The 26,928-nt window shown below is 38.0% G+C and overlaps 1 protein-coding gene across 4 annotated transcripts in view; it reads left to right on the top strand.

Annotated features, from left to right (window-relative positions):
• FBXW7 (F-box and WD repeat domain containing 7) overlaps window positions 1–26,928 on the top strand; it is a 186,023-nt gene that overhangs the window by 143,659 nt on the left and 15,436 nt on the right. For 3 of the 4 annotated variants that reach the window (XM_054990492.1, XM_054990491.1, XM_054990493.1), the window contains 4 exons: window positions 6,200–6,282; window positions 10,012–10,153; window positions 19,031–19,165; window positions 25,829–25,952. In XM_054990492.1, coding sequence (XP_054846467.1) covers window positions 6,200–6,282; window positions 10,012–10,153; window positions 19,031–19,165; window positions 25,829–25,952 — 484 coding nt within the window. Of the gene's footprint in view, window positions 1–3,470; window positions 3,660–6,199; window positions 6,283–10,011; window positions 10,154–19,030; window positions 19,166–25,828; window positions 25,953–26,928 lie in introns of those variants that run through there. The other variant, XM_054990494.1, reaches the window with a different exon arrangement.

Here is a 26,928-nt window from a genome sequence, read left to right as displayed (position 1 = left end):
TGTTTTTCTCCTGCTTCTCTACCCCCCCCTTCCTGTTAGACTTGATGTACTTTTCTTAGATTGTGCAGTGGAATAGCATTTTTAAAAAGATGTTTGTATTACTTTGAACAAGGCATTTAATCAATGCACCTCAGTTCTCTCTGTGAAATGGGGATAAAAACCTCCCACTCTGTACAATTAGGCTAGAAGCAGTAGCACAAGTGCAATAATATTTCTTGAGTGCTATATATTTCCTTAGTGATGAGTGTGTGAATAGTGCTAATTCCCCATCTACCTTCCCTACCCTGCATCATGGGAGAAAATTGAATGGAAGACAGAAACTATGCAGCATAATGATAAGACAAGCAGCTTTTGCCACAAGTGAAGCAGGCTAAGAACACTGCCATTCCATCCATGTCCTGGTGCTTATCCCAACATCTCATTTCACTCTGAAGGTCAAATGTTATTACTGTAGCTTATACATAACAGATGAGGTGCTGTACCTGTGTATGGACTGTAACACTTCTGAATGGATGTGGGGTCTTGCATGTTTGAATATTATTCCATATATAAAAAAGAGAACCCTTTATATAGGCAATAATTTGGGTTCTAGCCATGCTTCACATGCTAGTTTTTTTATCAGTTTGATGCAGAGTACAAGTAGAAGGAATATAGCCATTGGTGCTGTTGTTGCAAATGTTGGCCCAAGAATTCACGTATAAAAAGAAGGGCCTGCAGCAGTTCTCATATTTGTTTGTGTTAGTTTCACTTTTCTTGTGCAGCAGCTCTTGCTTGACATTCCAAAAAACCCTTTTGCGAGTAGATGTTGTCTTGATGCTGGAAGGGATCTTTTTTTCATGGATGAATATTCTGCCAATAGAGCATTCACGTGCAATCTGAAATCAGACGTTGATGCACAGTTCTTTTTTATCCCGTTTTATTTATTTACTTAAAATACATATACTCTGCATCTCTCAACAAAACAAGGCTCCCCAAACAGCTTCTGGATCCATAACAAAAATTTTAACAGTTGCACAATAAAAAAGGAATACGAACATGAATGGGTTTGAGAAATCAGGTTTGATGCTGGATCTTTGTCTGTTCCAAGCCATGTGCTTTGATAGCTGAATAGTGTATGAAAGCAGCTTCTGCCAGAGCAATGCTTTTAGAAATCAAATCTCCAATAGCCAATCAGAAGCCATGCTTGTCAAAAGACCCACATGGCCCCACCCACTTTCTAAAAACACTTGGCAGATACTAAGAAAGGTACCGGTGGGCACAGTGGTGCCCATGGGCACTATGTTGGGAAGCCCTGTTTTAGATAAACAAGATTCAGTTTCTATACATATGTCCCTTTCATAAATGGTGTTGCTTTGAGGTGGAAAAAAAAGGATCTGATTTTAAAAGCAAAAACAGAAAACTAAAGCAGGCCTTATTAAAGGCTGCATAGATGTTGCGTTGTAGGGTAAACGAAGGAATTGAAAAAACTAGAAGCATTTGAACGTCTTTCATATTATAATAGAAGAAATAAAAGGAACACAGTGTTAATGGCAGGAATGCCATCTGGGAAAATATTATTGTACTTCCACACAAATGCTGTTCTGCGGTGTATTAACAATAACAAAAGTATACATGTTCAAGACACTTGAGTTGATGGAGTTCAGCTGATATTTTGTGTTTGTGTATTTAGAAATAGCATTTTAAGGCTGGGCTACTTTTCCCCAACTGTTTTTTAAATCAATTTATAGAGCACCGGATGAAGTTGGTCTTTTATAAATGTTTCACTTGTTCCTTTCATATTGTGGTGAGTCTGAGTGTTGGTTTCATGTTGTATCTTTTGCAAAGCTATGCCATATGGATATCTCTAATAGAATAATATAACCTAATTAGTGAAAGAGGAATGATGATGTGCATCTGCCATGAGAATTTTTTTTTTAAATTCTAGGTCTGGCGGGGCAATAGTTTCAAAGTATGAACTTATATGTTGTCAGGTCCACCGCTGATAGCTTTAAATGGTAGAAATATAAGCTTTGCTGTTTATTTAAAACAAGGGCTGCAGTCCTAAGGGTGCTTTTATGAGAGTAAGCCCCACTACATAACATGAGACTTGCTCCCAAAAGAACTTGGAGGGGATGGACAGTGGAGCCAAGGTTCCATGTGAGGTTGTAGGATCATCATGTTGGATTATTTTAAATATATAAAAGGTAATCAGTCTTTATTTTTAGGTGGGGTCTATAGTTCAGAGGTAGAATGAGGGTGGCCAACCTCCAGGTAGGGCCTCCTAGAATTACAGCTGATATCCAAGCCACAGTTTCCCTAGAGAAAAATGGATGCTTTTGAGGGTGGACTCTATGATATTATACCCTGCTGAGGTCCCTCCCCTCCCTAGACTCTGCCTTCCCCGGGTTCCACCTCCAGATCTCCGGGATCTCAGCTTGGAGTTGGGAAGAATGGGTAGGACACATGCGTTCTATACATGTGTCTTAGGTTCAGTCCTAAGTATCTCCAGTTCTAATTATCAGGCAGTAAATGTTGAGGAAAACCTTTTTCTGCTAGTATCTTAGAGCACTGTTGCCAGTCATGAGAGAGAATGCTAGTCTTAATGGAGTAAGGGTCTACTCTGAGTCCATATAAGGCAGATTCATATATTCAGTACAGAGCAGTTGCAGTTTAGTGAATCTTCCTTCAATTTTAAGTGGACGACACTTTTTCAGTTCTTTTAATCCTTAGCTCATTTAAGATATGCCACTATAGCAAAGAATTAGTATTTGTATCCTACTAATAGATGGTATATATTACCTTACTGGTAGTTTGAGTGTTAAACATTCCCAAGAAAGTTTATTCCTTTTGCCAGATGAGATTTTCAAGCTGTTCTCCAAAGGAAATGCTTATCTGAAATTATTTTAAAATTAATTGCATTTTTATGCAGCAATTTTTGTACGTATTAGAGACATTAACTCAGAGGTCCAGTTTGCTTGCCTGAGGGCTACAATATAACTGTAATTAGTGAAAATAAGCCTTGTTTGCTTCAGAAGTAGCCAGTACGATCTTGTTTGTTTAAAATGGAGGAGATAAATTACGAGGGCTTGAAATGCTGGTTAAAGATATGCAATATTTTCTCAAACCCAGTGGCCAATGTGAGGATGGCGTGGGGATGGTATAATTTCATGCGAAGTCCTTCCCATGCTGTGCGCTCACAGGCTCCTTGGAGCTGAGCACCGTATAATTGATGTGCAGCCTGCATTGCTGAAGCTTGGACTGCACCATTCTCAGCGTGAGGGAAGATGTAATCTGATCTCTGTGCCGCTAAGGGAGGAATCTATTCAGTCAAGGCTTTGACAGGGCAAAGTCTCCTCCAATAATCTACCCCCCTCTTTCATTATTCCCTTAAGTTCTTCTCAGACAAGCTGTATGCATGTGTGTGTGCCTGGAGAAGCTGCTTGATACCGAGCTTCGTTCACATTCGCAGTGGAGTTTGGTCGCTGGTTCTGCTGCCTAATCTTCCTTTTCTGACGTGCCCGAGCATGTCCACATTAGAGTCTGTGACATACCTACCTGAAAAAGGTTTATATTGTCAGAGACTACCAAGCAGCCGGACACACGGGGGCACAGAATCTCTGAAGGGAAAGAATACCGACAATATGGGTTTCTACGGCACTTTAAAAATGATTTTTTACAAAGTAAGTAATCTGGCTTTTCGTTTTTCCATATATGTGTTAATGTATGTGTATATATGTGATGAGGATGGAAAAATCTGTATCATCAGAGATGGCTGCAGTATCTCACCCCCACCTCTTTTTGGCGGGTGGCTGGATGCTTAACATTCTATACGCTGTGGCAAATAATGAAAAGGCTCAATGTAATGCAAAATCCTTTTATTTTAGGAATCTGCATGAGAAATGAAAGGCAGATCAGACTATTTACCTTTGGCTGAACTGGCTCTCAGCATTCATTTGAGTACTTTATGCGTGTTTTTAAGTAAGGGTTTCTTTCTATATGCTTGTAGCATCTGCTAGGGTATTTTTTGTTTTCATTTTGTTAGTTCAGATGGCCTTGGATACAAATAGAATAGATGTTTACATGTAATGGTTATATTGCAGAGGCATTTTAAAGATGCTATGCAATACTTTAGTAACATATTTCCAGTAGCAGTGCAGAATACAGCCTGCATTATCTGTTGTTTCAGAAAATTGACAGTTTCCTCCTGCAGGATTCTAGTGTATGCTTAGGTATTTATGAAACAAGTTTTGAATTGCACAAAAATCCCTACAAAATGTTGACATTTACATTAGATCATTCTGCAGATATGAACTTCTTTTTAGTATTATAAGAGCTAATTTTATTGTGGCATTAATTTGATATGGTGCTAAGTACTAAACATCTGCATAGTTCACAAACAAGGCTTAAAATGTATGGGAAAAGTTTCCTACAAATTCTGAGAAAACAGGAGTTTGTCAATTTCCTTAAGCAATTATAGAGACTGCCCATGATTTAGAATGTATCGTATTCTTTTTAAAAATGAAGTTATGCTTGAAGTGAGAGATACAATTCTAATTCCTACGATTTATCATTTGAGAAAAGTAAATAGTTTACAGAGGGAAGAAGGAAAATACCAGTATATACCAATATATGTTGATACTCCCTTGGGGGAAAGCAGTTTAATTTTTGAGAGTTTAATTTTTAAATTTTCCAATACATGTATCTCTTTCTAAATCTGCCAGTTTATTTATAGCAAGAAAAGGTACTCTATGATATATTAATTTGTCTTTTGTAAATATGGAGAGAGCTTTCCTGGCATGCTCCTGTACATGGTAAAAATATGGTCTCCATTTATTCTGAGCCTTGCTTTGAAAAAAGAGGTTGTTAATGGAGAAGGTTGTTTTTTGCTTTGGGCTTTCTGGTTCTGTATGGTGGCATGCTGTGTTTTGTCCCATGTGAGCCATGGGTACACAAGTAAGGTTGATTGCAAGAGAAGGCTTCTTCAAGACTGCAAAAGTGAAATGAATAAGCAAAATAATTTAAAAGGAAATGTCCAGAATAATAATGCATGAACTATGAGTAAGTGAAGTGTTAGGAAACTATAAGATTATATAAGATTATAAGATTATAGTGCATCTTTCTCTGTTGCTAAGATGCAAAACTTAATAAAAATGCAATTTGGAAAAACAAAGTGAAACATCAACATTTGAAGAGCATTGGATATCTGGTATGATGATGGAGCTGATGATGATCAGTGTAACCATCATTCATTTTAAATAATTACTCTTTTTTAAACAGTGAAATTAAAAACGTCTGTTTAAATTTGGATTGCAGTGCATGTAGCGTCCATGTGTTTTAGCCATTGTGGTGATTGATCTTCTGTTTCATCTTGTCAAGCCTAAAAAGTTTATATTCCAGATATATTTGTGTAGATGACTTTGTATGTGTATGTGTAGTTTGTATGTGTTTCTGTAGTTCATATGTATGTATACGTGTAGTTTGTACATATGTGTCGTTTATATATGTAGTTGACACTTGGTATATAAAGCTTGAAAATTGTTGGCAGATTTGCAGTGTAATCCTAAAAAGACTTACTCCAGTCTTAGCCCATTTACTTCAGTGCATTTAGTCTAGAGTAACTCTTTTTAGGATTACACTTTTGGTTGCCACAACATGCCCTTTTTAAAAAGCCCTTTATTTTGTATCAGTACAAAACATCATCGTCATTTTTTTAAAGGTGATCTGTGCTTGGTGTGTGTGTGTGTCCTTTTTCTTTTATAGTGGTAGTCCTAAAGGCATCCTCATTAATATAGCCTTTAAAATTTTAAACAACTACAATGAGGAAATTATGTTTTTAGTTTTTAACCTGCAGTTAAAATGGTTACGAAAGTTTTTATTTTGTTTTGTTTTCTTGTTTGTTCTTTCTTTTTAATTCAAAAACTCATTACGAAGAATGTGCAAAGTTAACTTTTGAAAGCCTGACTGAATTATTAAATAATTAATTGGAATTATTAAATGTGTGGAATCAAATCTCAGTGTAGAAGGAAATCCCAATTACTTGGTCATTGAAACCATTTCTGATTTGCATAATGTACGTTTCAGCTTAGAATGCTACTTTGAAATATATGTTATTAAAACAAAACATTGGAGAACAGGCAAAAAAATCACCACCCAATTTATTATAGGCCTAATTTATGTTGGCAAACTAACAAAATCTTTTGTTATGTTTTATTCCTTTCAGATGAAGAGAAAGTTGGACCATGGCTCCGAGGTCCGTTCTTTCTCACTGGGAAAGAAACCTTGTAAAGTCTCAGAATATACAAGGTAATTTAGTGTACATCATACATCCTTTTCCTACATCTTCCCCTCTGGTCTGTTCACACCATAAAGCAAAATTGACAGAAGACCTACATTAACTGTGCCATCCTATGCAGAGTTACTCCAGTCTAAGCCCATTGAAGCCAGTGGGCTAAGACTGGAGTAACTCTGCATAGGTTTGCACTGTAAAACATGTAAAACAACTTGCTTGAAATGACTAAAGTTTTAAAATTAAAAATGCATTAATTATTGCAAAGGCCTTTCTCTTCTGGATTAGGAATGTAGAATGAATATTAATCATTTTTTTAAGAGGGCTTTAATAGCCGCTTCCCCAAAAAGCCAATTTACAAATAGGCTATGTACCAATTCACTATAACAGTTGGAATGTTGGAACAGGACTGTCTTTGATTTTAATTGCAACATTGTTGCACACAACTGTATGGTGCTTTCTTACTTGTATTAAATAATCATTACTTTATAATTTGGAGCTGCATTTCTAAATTAAAGGGATGTATGTTCATCATGAAGTAAACGAGCCAATTTAGCAACCCTTTAATTTCCTTGGTTTAGGAATTTCATATTAGGAATGTGTACAATTGAGTACTTGGTGTAGTAGTTGCCATAACAACTAGATGCAGCCTTCCTTCATTTCATCATGTTCAAATCTACATCACTGTAAAACTTTCTTACTCTATCAGATTGTTTTATCTATTATTTAAGATTAGATATGAATTACCTCTTTAGTTCATTATTATGACTTGAAACATGTTCAGTTACATGGGTTACACAGGTTTATACTTTCATTACTGTATAATAAAGTCAGAAATAATTCTTTGTACATCATTGTTTAACTGTAGAACTTAGCTTTAAAGATATAGATACACTTGGGGCTATTTCTCTCTAATGGTGTACAGAAACCATTTTTAAGATTTTTAAGTTCTATCAGAAACCCTGGATTGGAAATCCATAAGACAGTGTTTGACGACAAAGTCAATATATACCTTACAGGTTTGGTATTTGAGGGGAGAGAATTACAAGGGTACTGCACTGATGTGCTGTGGAGTTCATTTCACACAAATATCCTAAGATAGTGGATGCTGAAATAACTTCAGCAATGGCCTCTTTACCCAAAATACATTAAAATATCTGAGCTGTGTCCCTCAGATAATAAAAAGTTCTATGTTTGACCTATATAAGGGTATTCATTAAGCTATGTTTTAAACTGTAAAATGGAATGCTTTAACTTGCCTCCTTTTATATTATCAATATAATAAGAAGTGGCTGTGGGTGGCAGGTTTCATAAATGATTCTGTACACTAAAAATGCTATAAAATTAAAATCTTCTTATACAAAAGAGTGCCTTTGTTGAATATATAAAGCTATCTTACACTGGATCAGACCATTGGACCAAAGCTAATAGTATTGTCTACTACCTTGACTGGCAGCAACTCTTCAGGGTCTCAGAGGTGTTTCCTAGCCCTGACCTTCTAGCACTGTTTCCTGTATTTTTTCTAACTAGAGATAAGATGGACTGGAACCAAGAAAATTATCTGTGTTACCCTTCAATATTCAACGTTTGGATTTGTACACAGCAAAGTTAGCAGAACATGGGGAGAGAGCCAAACAAAAAAAGCAGCCATGTATCAATGGCAGCATTAAAGCAAATTTAGTTACAAGTTAAAGCTGTATAATAATCCTACGTGTCCAGTGAAAAGTGTAATAAAAAGCAAATGCCTCCGTTGGCTACATTTATTCATCTCCAAAGCAAAGTGTTTAAATGTCTAGTATTTTACATGTTTGGCAATAAATTCCATGCCTGGACTTGCTACAAATGAAAGACCCCAGGTTTTTATCCAACAACTTCTACTGGTCAGGCAGTTTAACTAAGCATTTTACATGATGAAAGATGACAGGAGCCAAATGAGACAGCAAGGTCATATACTTTGCTTGGCCTCTGCTTTTAACAGTCTACCACCAAGGCTGGAATTATTTTAAAATGAAATATCTTCCTTACTCTAGTTTAGTGCAAGTTTAGTGGAAAGGCAGGATGTAAAAGGTTTAAATAAAGTGAAATTTAAATTGAGTGTAGATGGCATATAGGGTTTCAACTCTGGGTTGCTAAATTCCTGGAGATTTGGGGGTAGATCATGGGGAGGGCAGGGTTCGGGGAGGGGAGGGTCCTCAGCAGGGTATAGTGCCATAGAGGTGTACCCTTCAAAGCAGCTGTTTTCTCCAGGGGAAATGGTCTCTGTAGTCTGGAGATCATTTGTAATTCTGGGAGATCTCTAGGACTTACCTGGAGGTTGATAACAGAAGTCTGTGTATGAAAAAAGTGCCGTCACCCCCCCCCCCCCGCTACACACTCAAAGTTAACAACACTTTATGGAGATATTCAACTTGTAAAATGCCCAAAATCCAATAGATCTATTGTCAACAGACTGCCATCAGCTGTGAAGCAACTTGGGGGTAGAATACCATGTGCATATTAACTGTGAATACTTGCAGCCAGAATCCAAAGAACTATCCAGTTAGTTTTCCTAAACTAGTGACGATAGACTTCTGTTTCTTAATAAGCAGGCCCTGTGCCACACTACAAATCACTTTGTCATGGGAGCCTGCTCTTTAGAGTCTAGGTAATTATACACCCTTTACACCAAAAGTATCTTATGGGATACTAACCTATGGCTTGTATCCATTCAAGGATCTCAGGGAGGAGATCATTTTTGCTGATTCTCCCATCCAGCTGTAGATCTCCAACCCCCCCCCCCAAGTTGTTCTCACGGGTCCTCTGTCTCCCAGGAGCAGCATTCCAAATAGTGTTTGGGGATGCATCCCACTCCATGGATAAAAATCACCATCAAATCTTGTAGCTCCTGTATTAGTTTAATACTGATGGTCATTTAGTGCAGCTACGCTTAGTGTAGATGCTTTGTGGACTTGCACACTATATACTTTATGTTAACCTTTTGCACCTACCACATAAAGCATGAAAGAAAAAAGGAGTAAGTATGGAAAAGGGATGATACTCAGTAAAGTTATCCATATTATGATCAAATATGCTTGAGCCAGTTTGGTGTAGTGGTTAAGAGTGCGGGACTCTAATCTGGAGAACTAGGTTTGATTCCCCACTCCTCCACTTGAAGCCAGCTGGCTGACCTTGGGTCAGTCACAGCTTCTAGCTCTCTCAGCCCTACCTACCTCACAGGGTGTTTTGTTGTGGGGATAATAATAACATACTTTGTAAACCGCTCTGAGTGGGTGTTAAGTCATCCTGAAGGGCGGTATATAAATCGAATGTTATTATTATTGAATAATTTACAGTTGCATTTGCTGTATACAGTCACATTTTCGAAGACAGATACCTAAGAGAAATCACAGGGGGATAAATATAAATATTGGGAAGTCTCTCCCCCACCCCACCATCTAAGTCTCTCCAGAATACTATAATCTCTAAAAGAAAACCAAGCGACTTTCTCTATTTTCCTTTTTTCCCTTCTTCAGGTGACACCTGACTGACTCAAACATTCTTGCCTCCTGGAAGGAAAAGAGCATGATCACTCTTTTCCTTCCAGGACAGATTTTTCTTTTAAGAGGTGGTTTTCTGCCTACCTTGAGAGATTCTCTGAAAAGCAAAAACGTACTTAATCTGTGAATGTGACACATGCATCAGCAACATACTGATTTTTACTAATTAAATACTTCTGCAAACTGAATTGGTGGCATTTTCTCCTTTAGTACTACTGGGCTTGTGCCTTGCTCAGCAACACCTACTACGTTTGGAGACCTGAGAGCAGCTAATGGTCAAGGACAGCAACGGCGCCGAATTACATCAATCCAGCCACCAACAGGACTTCAGGAATGGCTGAAAATGTTTCAGGTGAACAGCATTTATTCATCTTCCTGGAGTAGATCTAAGTAGCTTGTCACATACTGTAATTGTAACCATGTTAGAAAAACCATATCCTACAACACAGCACATATTCACATCATTCTTAGTTTTTTCAGTTTCCTTTGTAATAATAGAGTGCTGTTTTATTTTTTTCATTTCCTGCAATTTATTTTGAATATTTTGCTGTTCTGTTTTAAACATACTTAATACAAAAGATTTTTTACATGGAGTATATAAATGTAGGCTTTGCCTGAAACTGATGAAGGTAATTGTTTTTAAAAGGAACCTATTAAAAGATTATTATAATTTTTAAAATCTATTAATTATTGTAGTTGAAAGAATTATAATTTTATTGTTCTTTGAGACAAGGTATCAGGATTGAAAAGAGAAATGAGAAGTGTGCCCTCAAGATAGGCATACTTAAATTCAGTATTAATTATAAATGGTGTAAACTAAAATGCTATAAATTAGTGCTGTGTAACTGTAGTAACTTAACTCACAGTCTATAGCTATCTAGTTATAAACCATGCAAAAACTTGATACTTCTACATACAGATGTATAAATTGAAAACTACTTCTAAAACCTTATTTAAAAAGAGAAAAGAGCCAGCACATTATAACAATTTTTTCTGATTTAATGCAAATTGTATATTTTTAGTAGTAAGCTTACCACTCCTTGAAGTAGTGAGTAACAAAGGCCTTTGTGGTCAACATTAGCAGTTGTCAAAATGAATCAAGTCGGTTCTTGCTATTGAAGAGAAAAGGCTTGGAAGGCTTTTGTGTTCCCCCCATTATGCTATCAACAAAATCTTATCCTTCAGCTTGAAAAGTGTCATGACCAGTTTGCCCCAAAAGGCATTGTCTATATTGTGTATATATGGGGTTTTCTAAATAGGAATCAGACATAAGCTTATATTGTATTTCTCAATGCAGCAATAGAGTTTTCCAGCTAGTTGGAGGTTACACAACTCATTAAAAAGCATTACCTTTTCTATTTTTTCCAATAGGAAGTTCAGAAAATGTTTTATCCTTAACAACCTTTTGAGGTAGGTTAGGATGAGAACAACTAGTGGACTAACCTTATACAAAGTTAGGCCTTTCTAAGCCCATAGGTCCATGCTGTCAATGTCCATTGCCTGCTGTAATTTCACAGCTAAACATTTTCTGGAATTGTTGTGTTGGAGACACAGAGGAGTTGGAAGGGAAATATGCTGCCGTAGAAATGAGTGATCTAAATCTCAAAAGCACTGTTCCTACACAAGTCACTAACTCGTATTTTCTAAAAGTTAGGATTTTGTACTCCTACCGTCTGTGTGTTGCTGGCCCATCAGTAGTTAATTCAGATAATATACCAATAAAACATATTCTGAAACCAAGGTGTAGATTGTTGAAAAATCTGAGACAAGAGATCAAAGTATGCCAATTCTAAAGGTGCCAGAAGAAAAGGGTGTACATTCAGAATCATTCAGGTATTGTAAGAGATGTTAAATGAAATCCTTACTACCAGTTACTCTGACTTTTGATTTTTAAAAATCCTGATTCCCAGTGTGGCATAACTACAGAGCACGCAAGATTTGTCACTTAAGTATGCATTATATAATGTTGGCACCTGTATTGTATAGGTTAGCACATACGAATCCTGAGAAGGCAATGACCATGTGATCATCAGCATTATTAGACTATGACATTATCTTAGGCTGTTAATGCCTATAACTACAAGACAAGACTTGGATACAGTAAAAGGCTGTTTGTGTGAGCATAATTATACAATTAATTGAAGAACATTAAAACTTATTTGATATGCATTCAAACCCTGAATAGTGCAGAAATGGGATTACAAGAGCAGAATTCTTGGGGTGGGGGTTAAGCATAGTCCACAATCCTGGATGGTAATGCAGTAGTAGTTGTTCCACTGAGGATCAGATTGTCATGAATCTTATGTATTGTGTATGGAGCTTCAACGTTGTCAGTTTCTTCTCTTAATATGGATGCCCTCAAAGCTACTTATTTTTAAGAATGTACTTAAAGGCTTCCAATTTAGCCCATTTCATTGAATGGGGCCTCCCATTATAACTAAACAGACATTTTGGGTTTGTTGCTTATAAAATGCATGGCCAAGGAGGTAGAGAGATGCTTGTCATCAGTGTAGAAAACCATGGTTGTGCACAAACTACTAACCTCTCATCCCAAAGTCATACCACCAGTCAGTGATTTCTTACCATCTAGTTTTTCTCATTTTCTCTTGTACCTAATTCTCAGAGAAAATTAAAATAGAAGAATGCATTTATATTGTGGCTGAATCTGTTGTTAAAAACCATATTTATTTCACCCTGAACAAAAAGGTTCTGTTTAGTCATTCAGAAGATGAATTATTGTTGAAGTTTGTGTATGGATTCATTAGGTCGATACTCTCTTTATCTAATATCTGCATTTGACCCACAGTGATTTATATCATTCACTAGCATATATATTCATAAAAGTCTTAGTACATAAAATGTTTTTTCCAGAAAGAATGTATGTAAAAATACGTTCTTTTCCATTGTACTGCAGTTAAGATGTTCTCTGTAACTGTATCCCAGTGGATATAGCTCAAAGTGTAACAGAAGTGAATTTTTTTTTAAATGGTCAACAAGATGATGTTTTTGTTGCCTCTACTTAAAGCCTGAGCATTCCAGAAAATGTATTTTTAAAACAGAACAAAATTAAGTAATTGAATGTGCTTTTAAAATTCTTTTTTTGAACTTGGGACTTTATATATTTCAACTCTTTAAAAATATTTTAAAATGGGGGCAGGGTAAAATATATAGTAAATAAAGGGTTTGTAACAGATAGACTAGTGAGAGTGATGTATGGAATAAATAACATGTTATTTTAAAAGAAACTCACCAGAAAGCTGTGAATCAGGACAAGGAAACTGACATTAGTATTACATAAAGGCCCTGTAGGAGGAAGGTGAGGAAAAGTTATAGAACTGGCCTTACCTATACAAGTACTTTTTACCCATGGTTGTCCATGGATTATATTTGACATTGAATATTACTAAAGTTAGTGTGAACATGCTGGCAATTTTGGAAACCATCTGTTTTTTAAAAATATTTTGTATCTATTTTATTCGCACAGCAACTAAAACCTTTACATTAGGGGTGTGCAGTGGGGAAATATTCTGTTTTCCCACTTGAGGTTTACCCGAAGCGGGAAAATGATTTGGAATAACCCAAAACCCGAAGCGGCAAGCCGGTTCGGGTTATCGGAATCCCTTCGGTATGTTTTTTTAATGATTAGGAGCATACCGAAGTGATCTCCCCCTCCCCCCTGAGCCCCCCTTCTCCCAACCCCACTTACCTTTCACAAAGGCCAGAGCAGGTGCCTCTGCTACCGCCGCAGCCAGCAAGACAGCAGAGAAGGTTGCAGCCGGCGCCTCTGCCGCTTCAGCCTCCGTGGTGGCTGGCAGAGCAGCAGTGAGCGCCAGCGCTGCCCGCACCTCCGCTTTGGCCTCTGCAGTGGCCAAGAAGGCTGCTTCTTCCACTGCCACCAGGTAAGTAGGGTGGTGGTGGGAGGGCGGGTGCCCTTTTAAAAGGCCCTGAAACTTCTCAAAGCAATCCGAATTGCTTCAGGAATCTTTGATTCGGTATTTCCGAATCAGGGCCATCATACTGGCCCCAATTCAGAAATACTGAATCTTTACAAATCAGGCCTGGTTTTGGTTTTTTTCCCAAACTGGGAACCCAAAGCGCACACCCCTACTTTACATCTTAGAACAGGCCTTGGCAAAATTTCTTTGGCTCTAGAAGCCAGCCAAAACCCAGTTTTTTTCAGGGGTTCATGTTTTAATAGCCATATCTTCTGATTTTTGCTACCACAAAACCTAAAAAACCTAGCTTACCTTCCCCCAGGGCTGCCGGTTCTCTGGTGGGGGCAGGGGATCTCCCACTTCCAGCATCTGCCACCACTCACCTGACCAGCAGGGGGGGAAGGCCCAGAGAAAGGGCTTGGGAGGCAAAAAAACCTCCCGAGCCAGCGCACAGCAGGCGCACTCCCACTGGGTGCGACAACATCACTTCCTCAAGTGACATCCTCACGTCCAGCAGCTTGTATACTCCTGCTGAAATTGGCTTGTGTGAAGTGCGGGTGCGTGCCCTCTGCTGGGTGCAATGACTTCTGGAAATGATGTCATTGTGCCTGCTGGGAGCAAGGGCATGAGGAAATCACCTCTGGTAAGTGCCAGGTTCCCTCTCCCCTAAGGGTAAGGGGATCTGGCAAACCTACCTTCTACAAAACGCAAAGAGAGGCTACTAGGGGTAAAAATCAAGAGTATAAAACCCTCCTGTGGTGCAAGTCAAAAAGTCAATTAATAATATGACTAATAAGATATCAGTAATTTCATATAATAGTGCAATGAAATTAAAGTTTTGGTGCAATAAATATGCATTCACAATTAAAAATACCCTTCCTAGTAAGTACAATAAATAACTACAATAAGTAACATGAAATACATCAAAATAAACATCTGAAATACAATGAGTACAATATCAAAAAGTCAGTCCAGCCAAATGAATTGGTGGCCCTGAAGTCCAACGGTTATTGGCTGTCAACAGTTTCAGAAGTGGCATTCACACCCAAGGAAAGAGAGTTGATATTTTTTGAAGTCAGAAATGCCCTTGAAAAAAGTTAGCAAAACAGGCTTTCGGCTAGCAGCCTGTTGAGTGAACTTTATTGGATTGTCCTGGATCTTGTGTACCTACAAAATACAAAGAGAGACCATTAATCATGGAATACAGAAGAGAATAAGACTATATATTCACCTTGGTATCCAGGAGCACCCCGGAAGCAACACAATTCACTCTACCTATTGAAAAGAAGAAAACAGAAATCTTTAGCATTGGACTTCAGGGCCATTATTTCATTTGGCTGGATTGACTTTTTTGATATTGTACTCATTGTATTTCAGATGTTTATAACAACAACAACAACAACATTTGATTTATATACCGCCCTTCAGGACAACTTAATGCCCACTCAAAGCGATTTACAAAGTATGTCATTATTATCCCCACAACAAAACACCCTGTGAGGTGGGTGGGGCTGAGCTCCAGAAAGCTGTGACTAGCCCAAGGTCACCCAGCTGGCTTCAAGTGGAGGAGCGGGGAATCAAACCCGGCTCTCCAGATTAGAGTCCCGCGCTCTTAACCACTACACCAAACTGACTCTCATTCCTACATTCTACCCAATTTTTCATAATTCCATTACTGCTTTAAAAAGCTTCATTTAATTTAGTATTCGAGCCAGAGTAGAAAGCAAATTCATTCACCACCTCTGAATTCAATAAAGCTGTTTGCACATGAACAGCCAATGACAATAACTTCATACACATTTTTATATCATACAATAAAGCAATCTGATGTAAAATAACTAACCTTTGGTTAGGTCCAGCCAGCTTTTTCACTCAATCTCTGTTAATTCTCCTCCTTATTAAAGTCCTCATTCCACATGGCTTTTGCCCATGCTGTTCCTATGATCCCAAACGTAACCTTGTTGATAGCCAAAGGGGACCCCTTCCTCCCCTTTTCAACAGTGGAAAAACTGGTTTCTTGGCAACTCTAATATGTTCTCTTCACTCTATACATTTGGTTTCCTGAGTTCATGATTTTTCCTCTCTAGAATTTCAAAATTTATGAAAACCCAAATTCTTGAGGCAGTTATGCCAGGAGTTTTATTAACTGCTTCATTGTTTCTCAAAAATATATCACTGTTTGTTACTAGACTTTAAATACTGTATGAACAACCATTCACAAGAGACTCTCATGTACCCTGAGCCATTTTGGGTCAATGATGTTAACTTGGGGAAGTACATAGATAATAATTAGTTGCATTATGAAGATGAACTAGAGTAAAATTTATTCTGCTTGTTGCAACTGAATAACTACTTTTAGCTACAAATCTTGTCCTCTTTACTTTAGCTACTTACTGACTGTTGTTTACTAAATTTTCTTAAAAGACAAAAGGGAGCAAGTTCTCAGGAGAAAATGTTATGTATGTTTCAAACTAAAAAATACATAACATTCCTTCAGTCAATTGTCAAAGCTTAAACAGTAGGTTTTCCCAAATGCAAGAGTTTTTCCTTTTGAATTATTTTAATTCATCTCTGTCACTGTCTTTTGTTTTAGCATTATGTGTTAAAGAAAGAATTTTATCCTAAGGGTATTTACCATAGTATCAAACTTTCCCTTTGGTTTCCATAGCAAGCAATTCCCAATATGTTACTTACAAATTATCTATATATTTGTTTCCGTTCTGAAGCCTGGTTTTAAACCTTATTTGGAAAGCAGATTGAAGTAAACTAAATATTTTTATGTTTATATAATGTCATTTATCTGTGAATCATGGTGTTTGTAATACACCTCAAGTATATCTGTCCCTTTCTTTTAATTGAACACATACAGAATGAAGTCCAATAAAGGAGATAATGTATTGTTTATATATAAACAAGGAAGAAGGCTCAAGTAAGGGCTAAAAGGTACCCAGAAACCTGCTCTTCTTCCCTTCTCAAAACAAATACATGAAGAATTATATTTTCTGACTCATCAGCAAAAATTACAATAAAAGATACATTATTGGTTAAAAAGTTTAAACTTATGAATGAGATGTCATAATTTCATTGGTCCATCGACCTCTGGGTTATGGGCCCCATGGAATACTTCAGTAAATGTGCTAGTGATAATCTTTGTGTGCCTACTACATGTAGAGAAACAACTGGGATTGGGAATTATATACATGAATTCTAAGATAGATGGAGTTGTTTCAGCAATATCCTACTTCCATATTCTGCATTGTTTTGATTAGCCATATTAATTGTCCATAGCCGGTCTCAAGCATATTAGTACATAGTATCTGGGCTTTAAATAGAGTCAACATCCTTTTTTCTCAGATGGTGCCATGCAAGAAAGGCCTCCTCTTCAGTTACTAAACACAAAGCCATTCCTTAGCCTTGCACATTCCTTCGAAGTTTTGAACTTTGGATAAGGTGTTCCTGTGGAAGTATAGTAGATTATAAACTTAAATTGCATTCTAGGATTGCAGCCATAATTTGCAGAAGGATTAGAAACTGAGGTCACATATATTTCACGACAATATGAAAACATATATGTGGCTTTTTTTATATACTCGGTGATATTCAGAGAGGGACAGAGTGGCATATCTTTTTATTTTAACCTGCTGTTCCTCAGAGTAGGTCAGAGCAGTATGCATGATTCGTCTTGCATTCCATTCTGTTCTATTAACAAATCTGTGAAGTAGGTTAGGCTCTGAGAAAGTGACAGACCCAAGGGCATCCATGCTGTTCCAAATAGGTTAATTGTCCCAGGTTTGATGCTGTCAAGAAGCAAGTTTTTTTAACCTGCTTCTCTACAGCATTGTGGTGCATTTCCAGAGTTTTCCTGGGTTTTGTTTCCAAAACTTGCTTTCTTGTGACATGCTAGGAAAAATCACAGTAGAGCCTGTCATGGATGTCATGTAGGCCCCAACCACACAGCCGTAATTTTCCTTGACCTGTCCCCATACTGGTCATTACCTCCCCCCACCAAACATTTTGGTGTTTTTTTTAAACTGGCTATCAAATATCATTATAGCATTATAAAATGTATTGTTCGGGTTCTCTTTACTTCCTAGCTTTCATTTAAAAAGTAAGTCTTCAGGCCTTTCCATGTTTAAATATTCTTCATAGCTGCATAATGAAAGGGGCTAAAGATGTACTTTATAAAAATGAAAGCTACGGAGTGAGATAATCCAATTCACGTATTGTCATAATGATATTCCATTGCCAATTTAAAAAACACAGTAATGGGTAACCACTGCTAGGAGTATATGTGTGGAAACCTGACATGTTGTCTTGTCAGCAACTGCAGCAGCAACAGAGAAATCACACAAGCCTGTCTCCATGTGGAAAGCACCTCAGTTTAATGGCATAGTAGAGATTTGAACCTAGATCTCTCCTAGTCTGACAGTATAACTGTTGCATTAAACTATGTGTTAAAAATATGATCCAGGTAATTATTCAGGTACCTGAAAGTTAAATTCCCCTTAGGGTGCTGTAATCATATCTTTCAAGATAATATTTACCCATTCTGCCTAGGATTTTATCATTAATGTAGATGTTTTCCATCACAATATGGAAGAATGATCATTAACTTATTTAAAATGGTAATCTTTTTCTTTTCCAACCTTTCTTGGAAGTAGATATTGCTCTAATACAGTTACAACATAGGCCTTTTCTAAATTGTATTTTCTAAAATTATTTTCTCTTTAAATGGCATTTGCTTAACAAAAGTCTGTAAACCAACATGGGTTTGAAAAACTACATGCTTGTTAGATCTACCATATATTGGTTATTAATTTTTTTTCTACAAATAGTTTTGCTAATCTGCTGTGTTCACAGAGTTCCTTATTAAAAACCATCAAATTTTATGCTACCCATTAGTAAGAATATGAAGTAAGAAAATTACCAGTCTAAGTTCCCTCTTCTTTCCTAATGTAAAATGTTGTTTACAAAATAAAATATTGGTTTAGAGCCAGGAATCAGGAGGATTACAGTGTGGCTGTTGTACATAGGGCAGTATAAATCTTTTGGCAATAAACAAGGCCAAATGAACCTTATGTAATATTACTGCTATCAAGTTCTAGACAATTTTTACCTTTTAGTTAAAAGTTTATGATACTGCTCAGGAACACTTGGATGGCTGTAAAAACCTGCTCCTCATTTGAATCCCTCCCTCTTGAGTATTCTTTCCTCTTCCCAAAGTAATAGTGATTTTAAAACCTGACCAAACTTTATGCCTAGTACAATCCTAAACATCCATTTATGTCTCGCAGAGCTGGAGTGGACCAGAGAAGTTACTTGCCTTAGATGAATTGATTGATAGTTGTGAACCAACACAAGTGAAGCATATGATGCAAGTGATAGAGCCCCAATTTCAACGAGACTTCATTTCCTTGCTCCCCAAAGAGGTGAGGATTATCAGTTAATACTGGGTTCTTGAAGCTGTTTGACTATGTAATGCATCATCTGCCACCTTTAAACACTTCTATGCTAATTATTGTATTCAGTATTGTCAGAGTAATGCTGTTAATTGGTGTTAAAGAGGGCTGTAAGTTGACAAACTGCCATGATTTAATAATGTACTTTTCAGATTAATGTATGCTTATGATACCATTGACTTTGTTTCAGTTACTAGGATATACCCCATGCTGCTATTTTTTTTACAGAGAGGTTTATTTTTAATTTTTCCTTCAGAGATTGATGTATAAGCCTTTGTTTTTCTGATTTTACTTTTCAATTTTTTTTAGATTATTGGCATTTCGCTTTTTAGCATGTATCCACTTTTCCTCATGGAGAGAGTAAAATATCCATATGGCTTGTTCACACAAACTAGTTTCAGATGCATAAAATATACAGTCTTGCAGTGCAAATTCACCTATATATAGTGCCATTGAAGTTAGTTGTATTTGTGAAGTTGTGATTTTAGGACTGTAATGATATCAGTAGTTCATGACTGGTGCATTCAGATGGATAGCTGGAAGGTATTATTGAATCTCCGCTTACTTTGCCCTCTGTCTGTTGTCTTTGAAGGGTGTGGATAGTTTACAATATGAAAGTCACAAGCCATGATTAGATTAATTAGTTGGATAATATGCTAGCAAAATTTAATGAAGACCTCCATGTAGAATTATAGATTTTTATTAAGATTGCCTATCCCTGTTCAGAGCATATCTGCACATAAAACCATGTATAATGAAAACAAACTCTGCAGGGAAACAAACGCAAGCTTCATTAGTCTGATCCTTTGGCCGAAATCTGACTAGGTGGCTGCAAAACCTAATGCAATTCAGCAAATCAAACTGAAGTCAGTGGGAAAGCAAGTTCTTGATCTAAGTCCTTTACATTGTGAATATACAACCTAATGAAAGTTTGAAACTGAGTTTGTTTCTTCAGAAGTAAATACCTAATACAGTTGCTGGAATTAATAAGATTAATGGATTTGTTATTGACTGGCTGTCCCCTTGTATTTCCTCTTCAGTTTCATTTGTATTTGATCTTTACTGTTTATGCTTTCCTTAAGTGTCTGTTGGTTGGATCTTCTATTTGAAAATATGTGACTCTCGATTGCAGTCTAACTGTAATAGTATGTGCAGTTTTTCACTGTTAGACATTAGTACCGTAATATAACTGTGCCTTAAAACAAGTTTGTTATATCTTTTTTTTACCCATTTGATGATTACATAATTGGCATTTGCTTTAAAATCTTTCACATAGACGATTATCCATAAAACTCAATGCATTATAGTCTCTTCCATACAAATAATGTTGTCAATGGACAGTATGGAGTGTTCTCTTGAAATAATCAGAAGCCAAAATGATTTGTGAAGGAAGGATTTTTTTCCAAAGCACATTGTCAGTAATTGCTAATATAGAAGAGGAAGTGCCAGATTCTTTAAAAAATACTTTTTAAGATTTCTCTTAAAGTATAAACAAAGCTGCCATTGCTTTTCTAGGAGTACTGTCTGGGGGAGGAGGAGAAAAATCATCTTTGAAAAGATCTCTATGCTTTGTCTTGAGAATGCGCTCAAAAGGTTTTGCATACAAATATGGCAACTTAATGTAAAATGTGTATACATACTATTACCTTATTTATTAACAATCATGCTCCAAGGGTACTAGAATTTCAACAGCAGTTTCAGTGGATTCTGCCAAACTTTAGCTTTGACTAATCATCTTTCCCCTCTAAAACTGAAAGCTAGATTCAGGGAAGACTATTATAGCTGTATTGTACACCAGACAAAAAAGTATATCAGACTAGATAAGACGGTCTTCTCTTGCTTCTCTCTCCCCATCCATCACTTAATTAGTACTATTTTTTTTAAAAAAAGTATATTACTTCTACACTGGGGATAGCAAATTTTGTCTATTCCAGTTGAGGATTGTTTAGTTGTGTGTAGTGCTCACATTTATGCTAAGCTATGTCATTTTTATATCACTGGTAACTTTGTCACTGCCATAACCATGAATAGGATACCTAGGTTTGTTGCAAATTTTTTTAAAAAGATGCTGTATGGAAGTTAGAATCAGGATTCATAATTTTATTACTCTGATCCAGAATGCAGTTATAAAGCAGTTTTGTTTTAATTTTTGTTGATATTTTTTCTTTTTTGTCATGAGTGCAAAGAAAGTTTGCCAATAAATATGGGGAGTCTTAATATATGGTAACCTTACCAAGCATATTGCTACACATTCGTTCTTTCCTGCTAACTATCTAGGGTGTATGGCAGGACAAGCATCTGGTCCCCCCCCCAAATGGAGATGTGCAGGTGATTCTCGACTTAAGATGACTGAACAGAGAAATTAAAATTCAGAACGGATATAGTTTTCAGTACCAGGCTCTCCCCGTCAGGTTGAAGATGGGCTCCCTTAGTCTTCATAAAAGTGCTTGTTTCCTTGCTGGCCTGGTTGTGAAACCAAGGATTGTCATTCTTTCCATATCTGGACAATATTCTCATCAGGTCTCCCTCCTTGTACCAGGGGCTGGCCAGTGTGGAGCAGAATATGGCCTGTGTTCAGACCCATGACCTTTTAATTAACAGGGGAAAGCTGCCTGGTCCCTTCTCAGCACATTCTCCATGGGGGGGGGCAGGATCTGGATACCTCTCTCGACATGACTTTTTTGTCCCAGAAACAGCAACTCAGCATTTGGCTATAGGGCCAAGAGATCAAACAGAGGTCCCATAAGAACATTCTGACCCTGACAAGTCTTTTAAGCATGCTAGTGTCCTGCTAGGATGTGCTTCTTTCTTGTCTCTTACAGCATACCCTGGTGCCCTTTCAGCATGAGATAGCCCATTATTACTGGCTTTCTGTTCTCCTTTCAAACCAACTTCTCCAGGATCTTAGCTGATGGACATCCCAGGGCAGGTTTCAGCAGGGATCTCCCCAAAGGAATGTGGGGTTCATATAATGGGGACAGTGTCACAAGGGACATGGAGCTGCAAAATGGAGCATCAATTTCCTGAAGTTCGGGGCAATTTACCTCTGCCTTCTTGCCTTCCAAGACTTGTTGGTTGCAAATCATGTGATCATTCAATCATTCTGTATAATGGCAAAGGTCTGCATCAACTTCCAAATCAAAGTCCATAAATTTGTAGGTGATTTAGATCTTAAGTTGGGCAGAGAACCATCTGACCTCCTTCAAAACAGAGCACATAGTGGAGTCATCTAACATTGTGGCAGATTGGTTCAGTCAAAGAATACTGGACCAGACAGATTGAAAGCTGAACACTGAAGTCTTTCATTCCATTTGTCAGAGGTTCAGAAATGTGCATGTAGATCTTTTTGTATGGACAATCATCGGATCCCCAGGGGTTTTTTCCCCACAAGGTTATGTTTCAGTTGGGCAGCTTTGAGGTAAATTGTTTTTGTACATCCTGTTGGTTGTGACTGACTCATCCTAGACCACTGACCAATTGAAAGTACTCACCATGAAGTTCCTTTCTTGGTGGTCCTAGGCTGGGGCCATCAGTCCCTCCCTCCTCAGAGTCCCAGAGAAATTTTTTTCTGTTTCTCCTGTTTTCTTACTGTTTTATTATAATTGTTGGAGTTAGTATGCTTTTCATAGTTATTGGGAGTTTCATGGCTTTTGGACTGATCTGGGAAACTGAGAGAGAAGCGCCTCCCACTATGAGTAATCAAAAAGTTAATGACCATGACTGCCTCCAGGGAGGAACTTCTTCCCATTGGCTGTGTCTGTCTCACCCTAGGATCACCTAGAAATGAACTCCACAGTAAGTGGACAAACTTTCCATTCTGGGCACTGATTTGTTCAGACAAGAAATCTACAGCCTTGTTCTTCACAACTCAAGGAAAATCTCTGGAGACTGTGTGCCATTTGTGGATTGCCATGACTATTGGTTTCTGAGCAAACACTGATCTTTGCAGAATTGCCAAAAATAAAATGCAAATACAGAACTTTATGTCAAGGAGTCTTCAGCAAGAAATAGGCATCCTGATTGCATACTCGATGGCTAGAAAGGAGTATAAACATCTTTAGCCAGCTATGTCCAATGTAACAAGAATGCTAGCAGAGGAATCAATTATTTATGAGTTACTCATTTCGGGAGGCTTGTGGTATCAAAAGGATCATTGTGACTTAGTGGAAGAGAAATAAAATGTTAATTCATATATTACATATCTTCTAAAACATTTTGTATTGTGAAACATTAATGATTCTTTTCCATGACTACATTATGTTCCAGCCTCTTGTTTGTGAACTGATTTCAAGGACCTTTTTCTTTGCTCTAATACCACTTTTCAATTAGTGATGGCAAGCTTTCTTCTTTCTCTGCTCCACAAGCCCTATAATTAGCTTAGATTTCCCAATCTTTCTCTGAGAACCCTGAGAGAGCTCAGAAAGATGAAGCCCAGGGGTGTTCACACCCAGCCTTCCCTGCCACTCCCTCTCTGTGAAAGATAATTAATTGAATCAGGAAGCATTGGAAACTGCATTTCCCATGTATCTCTGCAGCAGTAAATGCTCCCAAGAATGCTCAAAAATATTCAGATCTGAAGGCTAAGGCCTATAAGGCCTCTATTGTTGCTAGCTAACTTTTCCTTGCCTCCAGCTCTACTTCCCCACACACATTTGTTGGATGAATGGCAGGAAGGATTGACAGCAGGCTATTATGTGCTAGGCCCAAAATTCAGAAGGAGGCTGTAATGGACCTGGTAATTACACACTGGTAGAATTGGTTTCTGAAGCCTCTCCCCCATTGCCAGAATACATTGCTATCAGTAGTCTGAATATTTTGGATATTCATTTTTAACATTAGATGGCTTATCTTCCTTGTTGTTCACTATTTTTTATTTAAACCAAGGAAGCATTTTTAGTAACTAAAATGGATAAATTGTTTGCCATGTGAAACTTCTACCCACCCACCCTTGATCACAGTCCATAGATGTGGCTAATTATTGCATCAAGTATTTATCTATAGCCTTTTTATTCATAAGATGAAGAATGTCTTGGAAATTCTTTGAGGAGAGTAGCTTACATCTGTTTACAAACTGAGATCTTCATTTCATCAACTATAGGGCAAATATAGATTTAGCCTCTCCCTCAGGTTGTCATGTGCCTATGTACATAAGTAGACCCAGGATAGATAAGGGCATTCAGTTTAAACCAAGAGAAAAGGTCAAGACTATCACTGGGAAGAGCAGTGTCAGCTGTACATCAACATTAACTAGTCTGCTGTCTCAAACAATGGATAGGACATGAATCCTAGGGTAACAGTTCTGTACCTTCTAGAAATGTTCATGAAGCAGTCACAAGATTTTGCATTTCAAACTGTCTTTATCCCTGGACTTATATTCCTTAATTTATCCTTCCTTATTTTCCCTTTTGTTTTGCCCTTTTCTACTTACCTTTTACCTAATGCCCAGTAGATTCTATAGGCATGGCTTGTCTTCAGTTGCCTATAATCAGAGCCCCATGAGAGAAATTCAGTTTTAAAGCTATATCTAAAGCACAAAATTGTCTCCATTTTAAACACTGCTGTTCAACTTTTGTTTATGACTGCGCAAAACTGTTTCTTGTGTACAGACACAAAGTACTTCATGTTCACTTGGAGTTTTTAAAAATTGGGTCCCTCTGAAACTAAAGCAAGCGCATGTCTCTTGTTAAATTAGTGAATATGTTCGAGGAAATGATAAGAGGACTGTAGCCAATTACTTTGCAAAAGTCTTGGGCTTTCATGCAGTAGGACTGTGAAACTGCCTTTTATGTAAGTCTCACACCTCTTTTTTTTCCAAAACAGTACTGATATATGCTTAAGATTGCCTATTACTATATGATGTGTTCAGCATTCTGAAGTGTCCTGTCTTGGGGTTATATGTCCATATTGCATACTTGCTACAGCCTCCATAAACTCTAACAGGCCTTTCTTCCAACTGAGGGAAACCCACACAGCTTCCTATAGTTGTGGGAACTATGGTTGTTTTGAAATGGTAAACCTTCCCCGTGGGATTCTTCCCTTCGGAATCCAGATTTTTTTCCTGCATACCTCTAGCTTCTTCCACTACCCATTCTAATTCTCCCTAAGCCCATTTTTGTACCCATTGCATTCACACTGGACACTTGTTTCATTAATAGTGTAATTATTATTAGCATTATAACATCAGTAATTCCTTGTTGTCATGAATTGCTCCTTCATATCTAGATGTTAGTATGAGTATACAAAACTGTGAGATCTTTAACCTTGGAAAGGTCTCTCTTGAATGAATCAGTGAAGTTCTAAGGTATTCTTGAGAAATTCACTCTGGAAGTGATTTGACTGTTGTAGGAAACTTGTAGGAAATGGATATTGCACAGTTATGGTTTCAGAAAATATGCTTATCTAATTCGCTCTGTTAAACTGAATGATTTCTCAAATTTGGTGTTTTATGGTTCCTCTGGTATATTTAATCATGCCTATTTTTTGGCCTTTATGAGTTTGTCTGCCATTTGAATACATGCTGTGCATTTGTGCTTTATCTGAATTTGGTTGTATGGATATACAAAATCTAGTAAATTGCTGTAAGTACTGTGATCTCAATGAGGCTAATGTCACACCTCATTTTTTTGTTTAAAGTTGGCACTCTATGTGCTTTCGTTCTTGGAACCTAAAGATCTGCTGCAGGCAGCACAGACATGTCGATACTGGAGAATTCTGGCAGAGGACAACCTTCTGTGGAGAGAGAAGTGCAGGGAGGAGGGTATGTTTAACAGAATAATTTTAAAGCTGCCTATTCTGAATTTTCTGTATTGTATATGATGTAGAATACAAGAATATCAACTTGGATAGGTTGTAGACATGGGCATGAACGGGGGGAAAATTCCGAACACCCTGTTCGTTGCCATCCACGAACAACGAACAGAACTGAACATGTCCCCTTAACGAACATGTTTGGTGTTCGTGTTTAAAGATCCCTTTAAACTATCAGCAGGCAGGTGGCAGGGGGGGAATTCTCCCTTGCCACCTGCCAGCTGATAGTTTAAAGGGCCCTTTCCTGCTACGTGCAAGGAGCAGGGCCCGTTAAACACCCCCCACCCCCCCAGCCCCACCTCAGCACTGCCAGGCTGCTGCTGCTGGGTGTGATAGGGACAGAGAGATTCTCTCCATCCCTCTGACAGCGGGCAGAGCCAGCGCTGCGGGCTGCTTCTGCCCTCTGTCAGAGGGACAAGGTGGCTCGCCTCATCCCTCTGACAGCAGGCAGAGCTGGTGCCACTGCAGGGCTGCTTCTGCTCACTGTCAGAGGGTTGAGGAGAGACTCCCCTAGTCCCTCTGACAGCGGGCAGAACCGATGCCGCTGCAGAGCCGCTTCTCTCAGTCCCTCTCGCACCGGGAGAGCTGGTGCCGCCCCCTTTGCTGTCATTTTCTCTTCACAGTGGCAAAAACTGTACTGCCTGTTGGAAGCTACTTGAGGGGTTACAAAACTGACCTTCCCAATGTCCAATACCCACCAAATTTGCAGGGAACGTAGTCCTCACTGTCCTCTGAAGACCCTCCAAGTTTCAGAGAGATTGCAGCCCAGGAAAGGTATGATCCATGCCCCCCCTTTGCTGTCTATTTCTCTTCTGAGCAGCAAAAGCTGGACTGTCTGCTGGAAGCTGAAGGGTTAAAGCCAGAAGGAGTTCAGACAGAGTTCAGTTCTTGCCGTTGCCAGGGGAATTGATTGAAGGCGCCTGAGT

The sequence above is a fragment of the Eublepharis macularius genome, chromosome 10 (genome assembly GCF_028583425.1).
Source record: "Eublepharis macularius isolate TG4126 chromosome 10, MPM_Emac_v1.0, whole genome shotgun sequence".
NCBI classification, from domain to species: Eukaryota; Metazoa; Chordata; class Lepidosauria; order Squamata; family Eublepharidae; genus Eublepharis; species Eublepharis macularius.
Note: the sequence above shows the minus strand (reverse complement) of the source record. Positions and strands in the feature narration are given on the sequence as shown.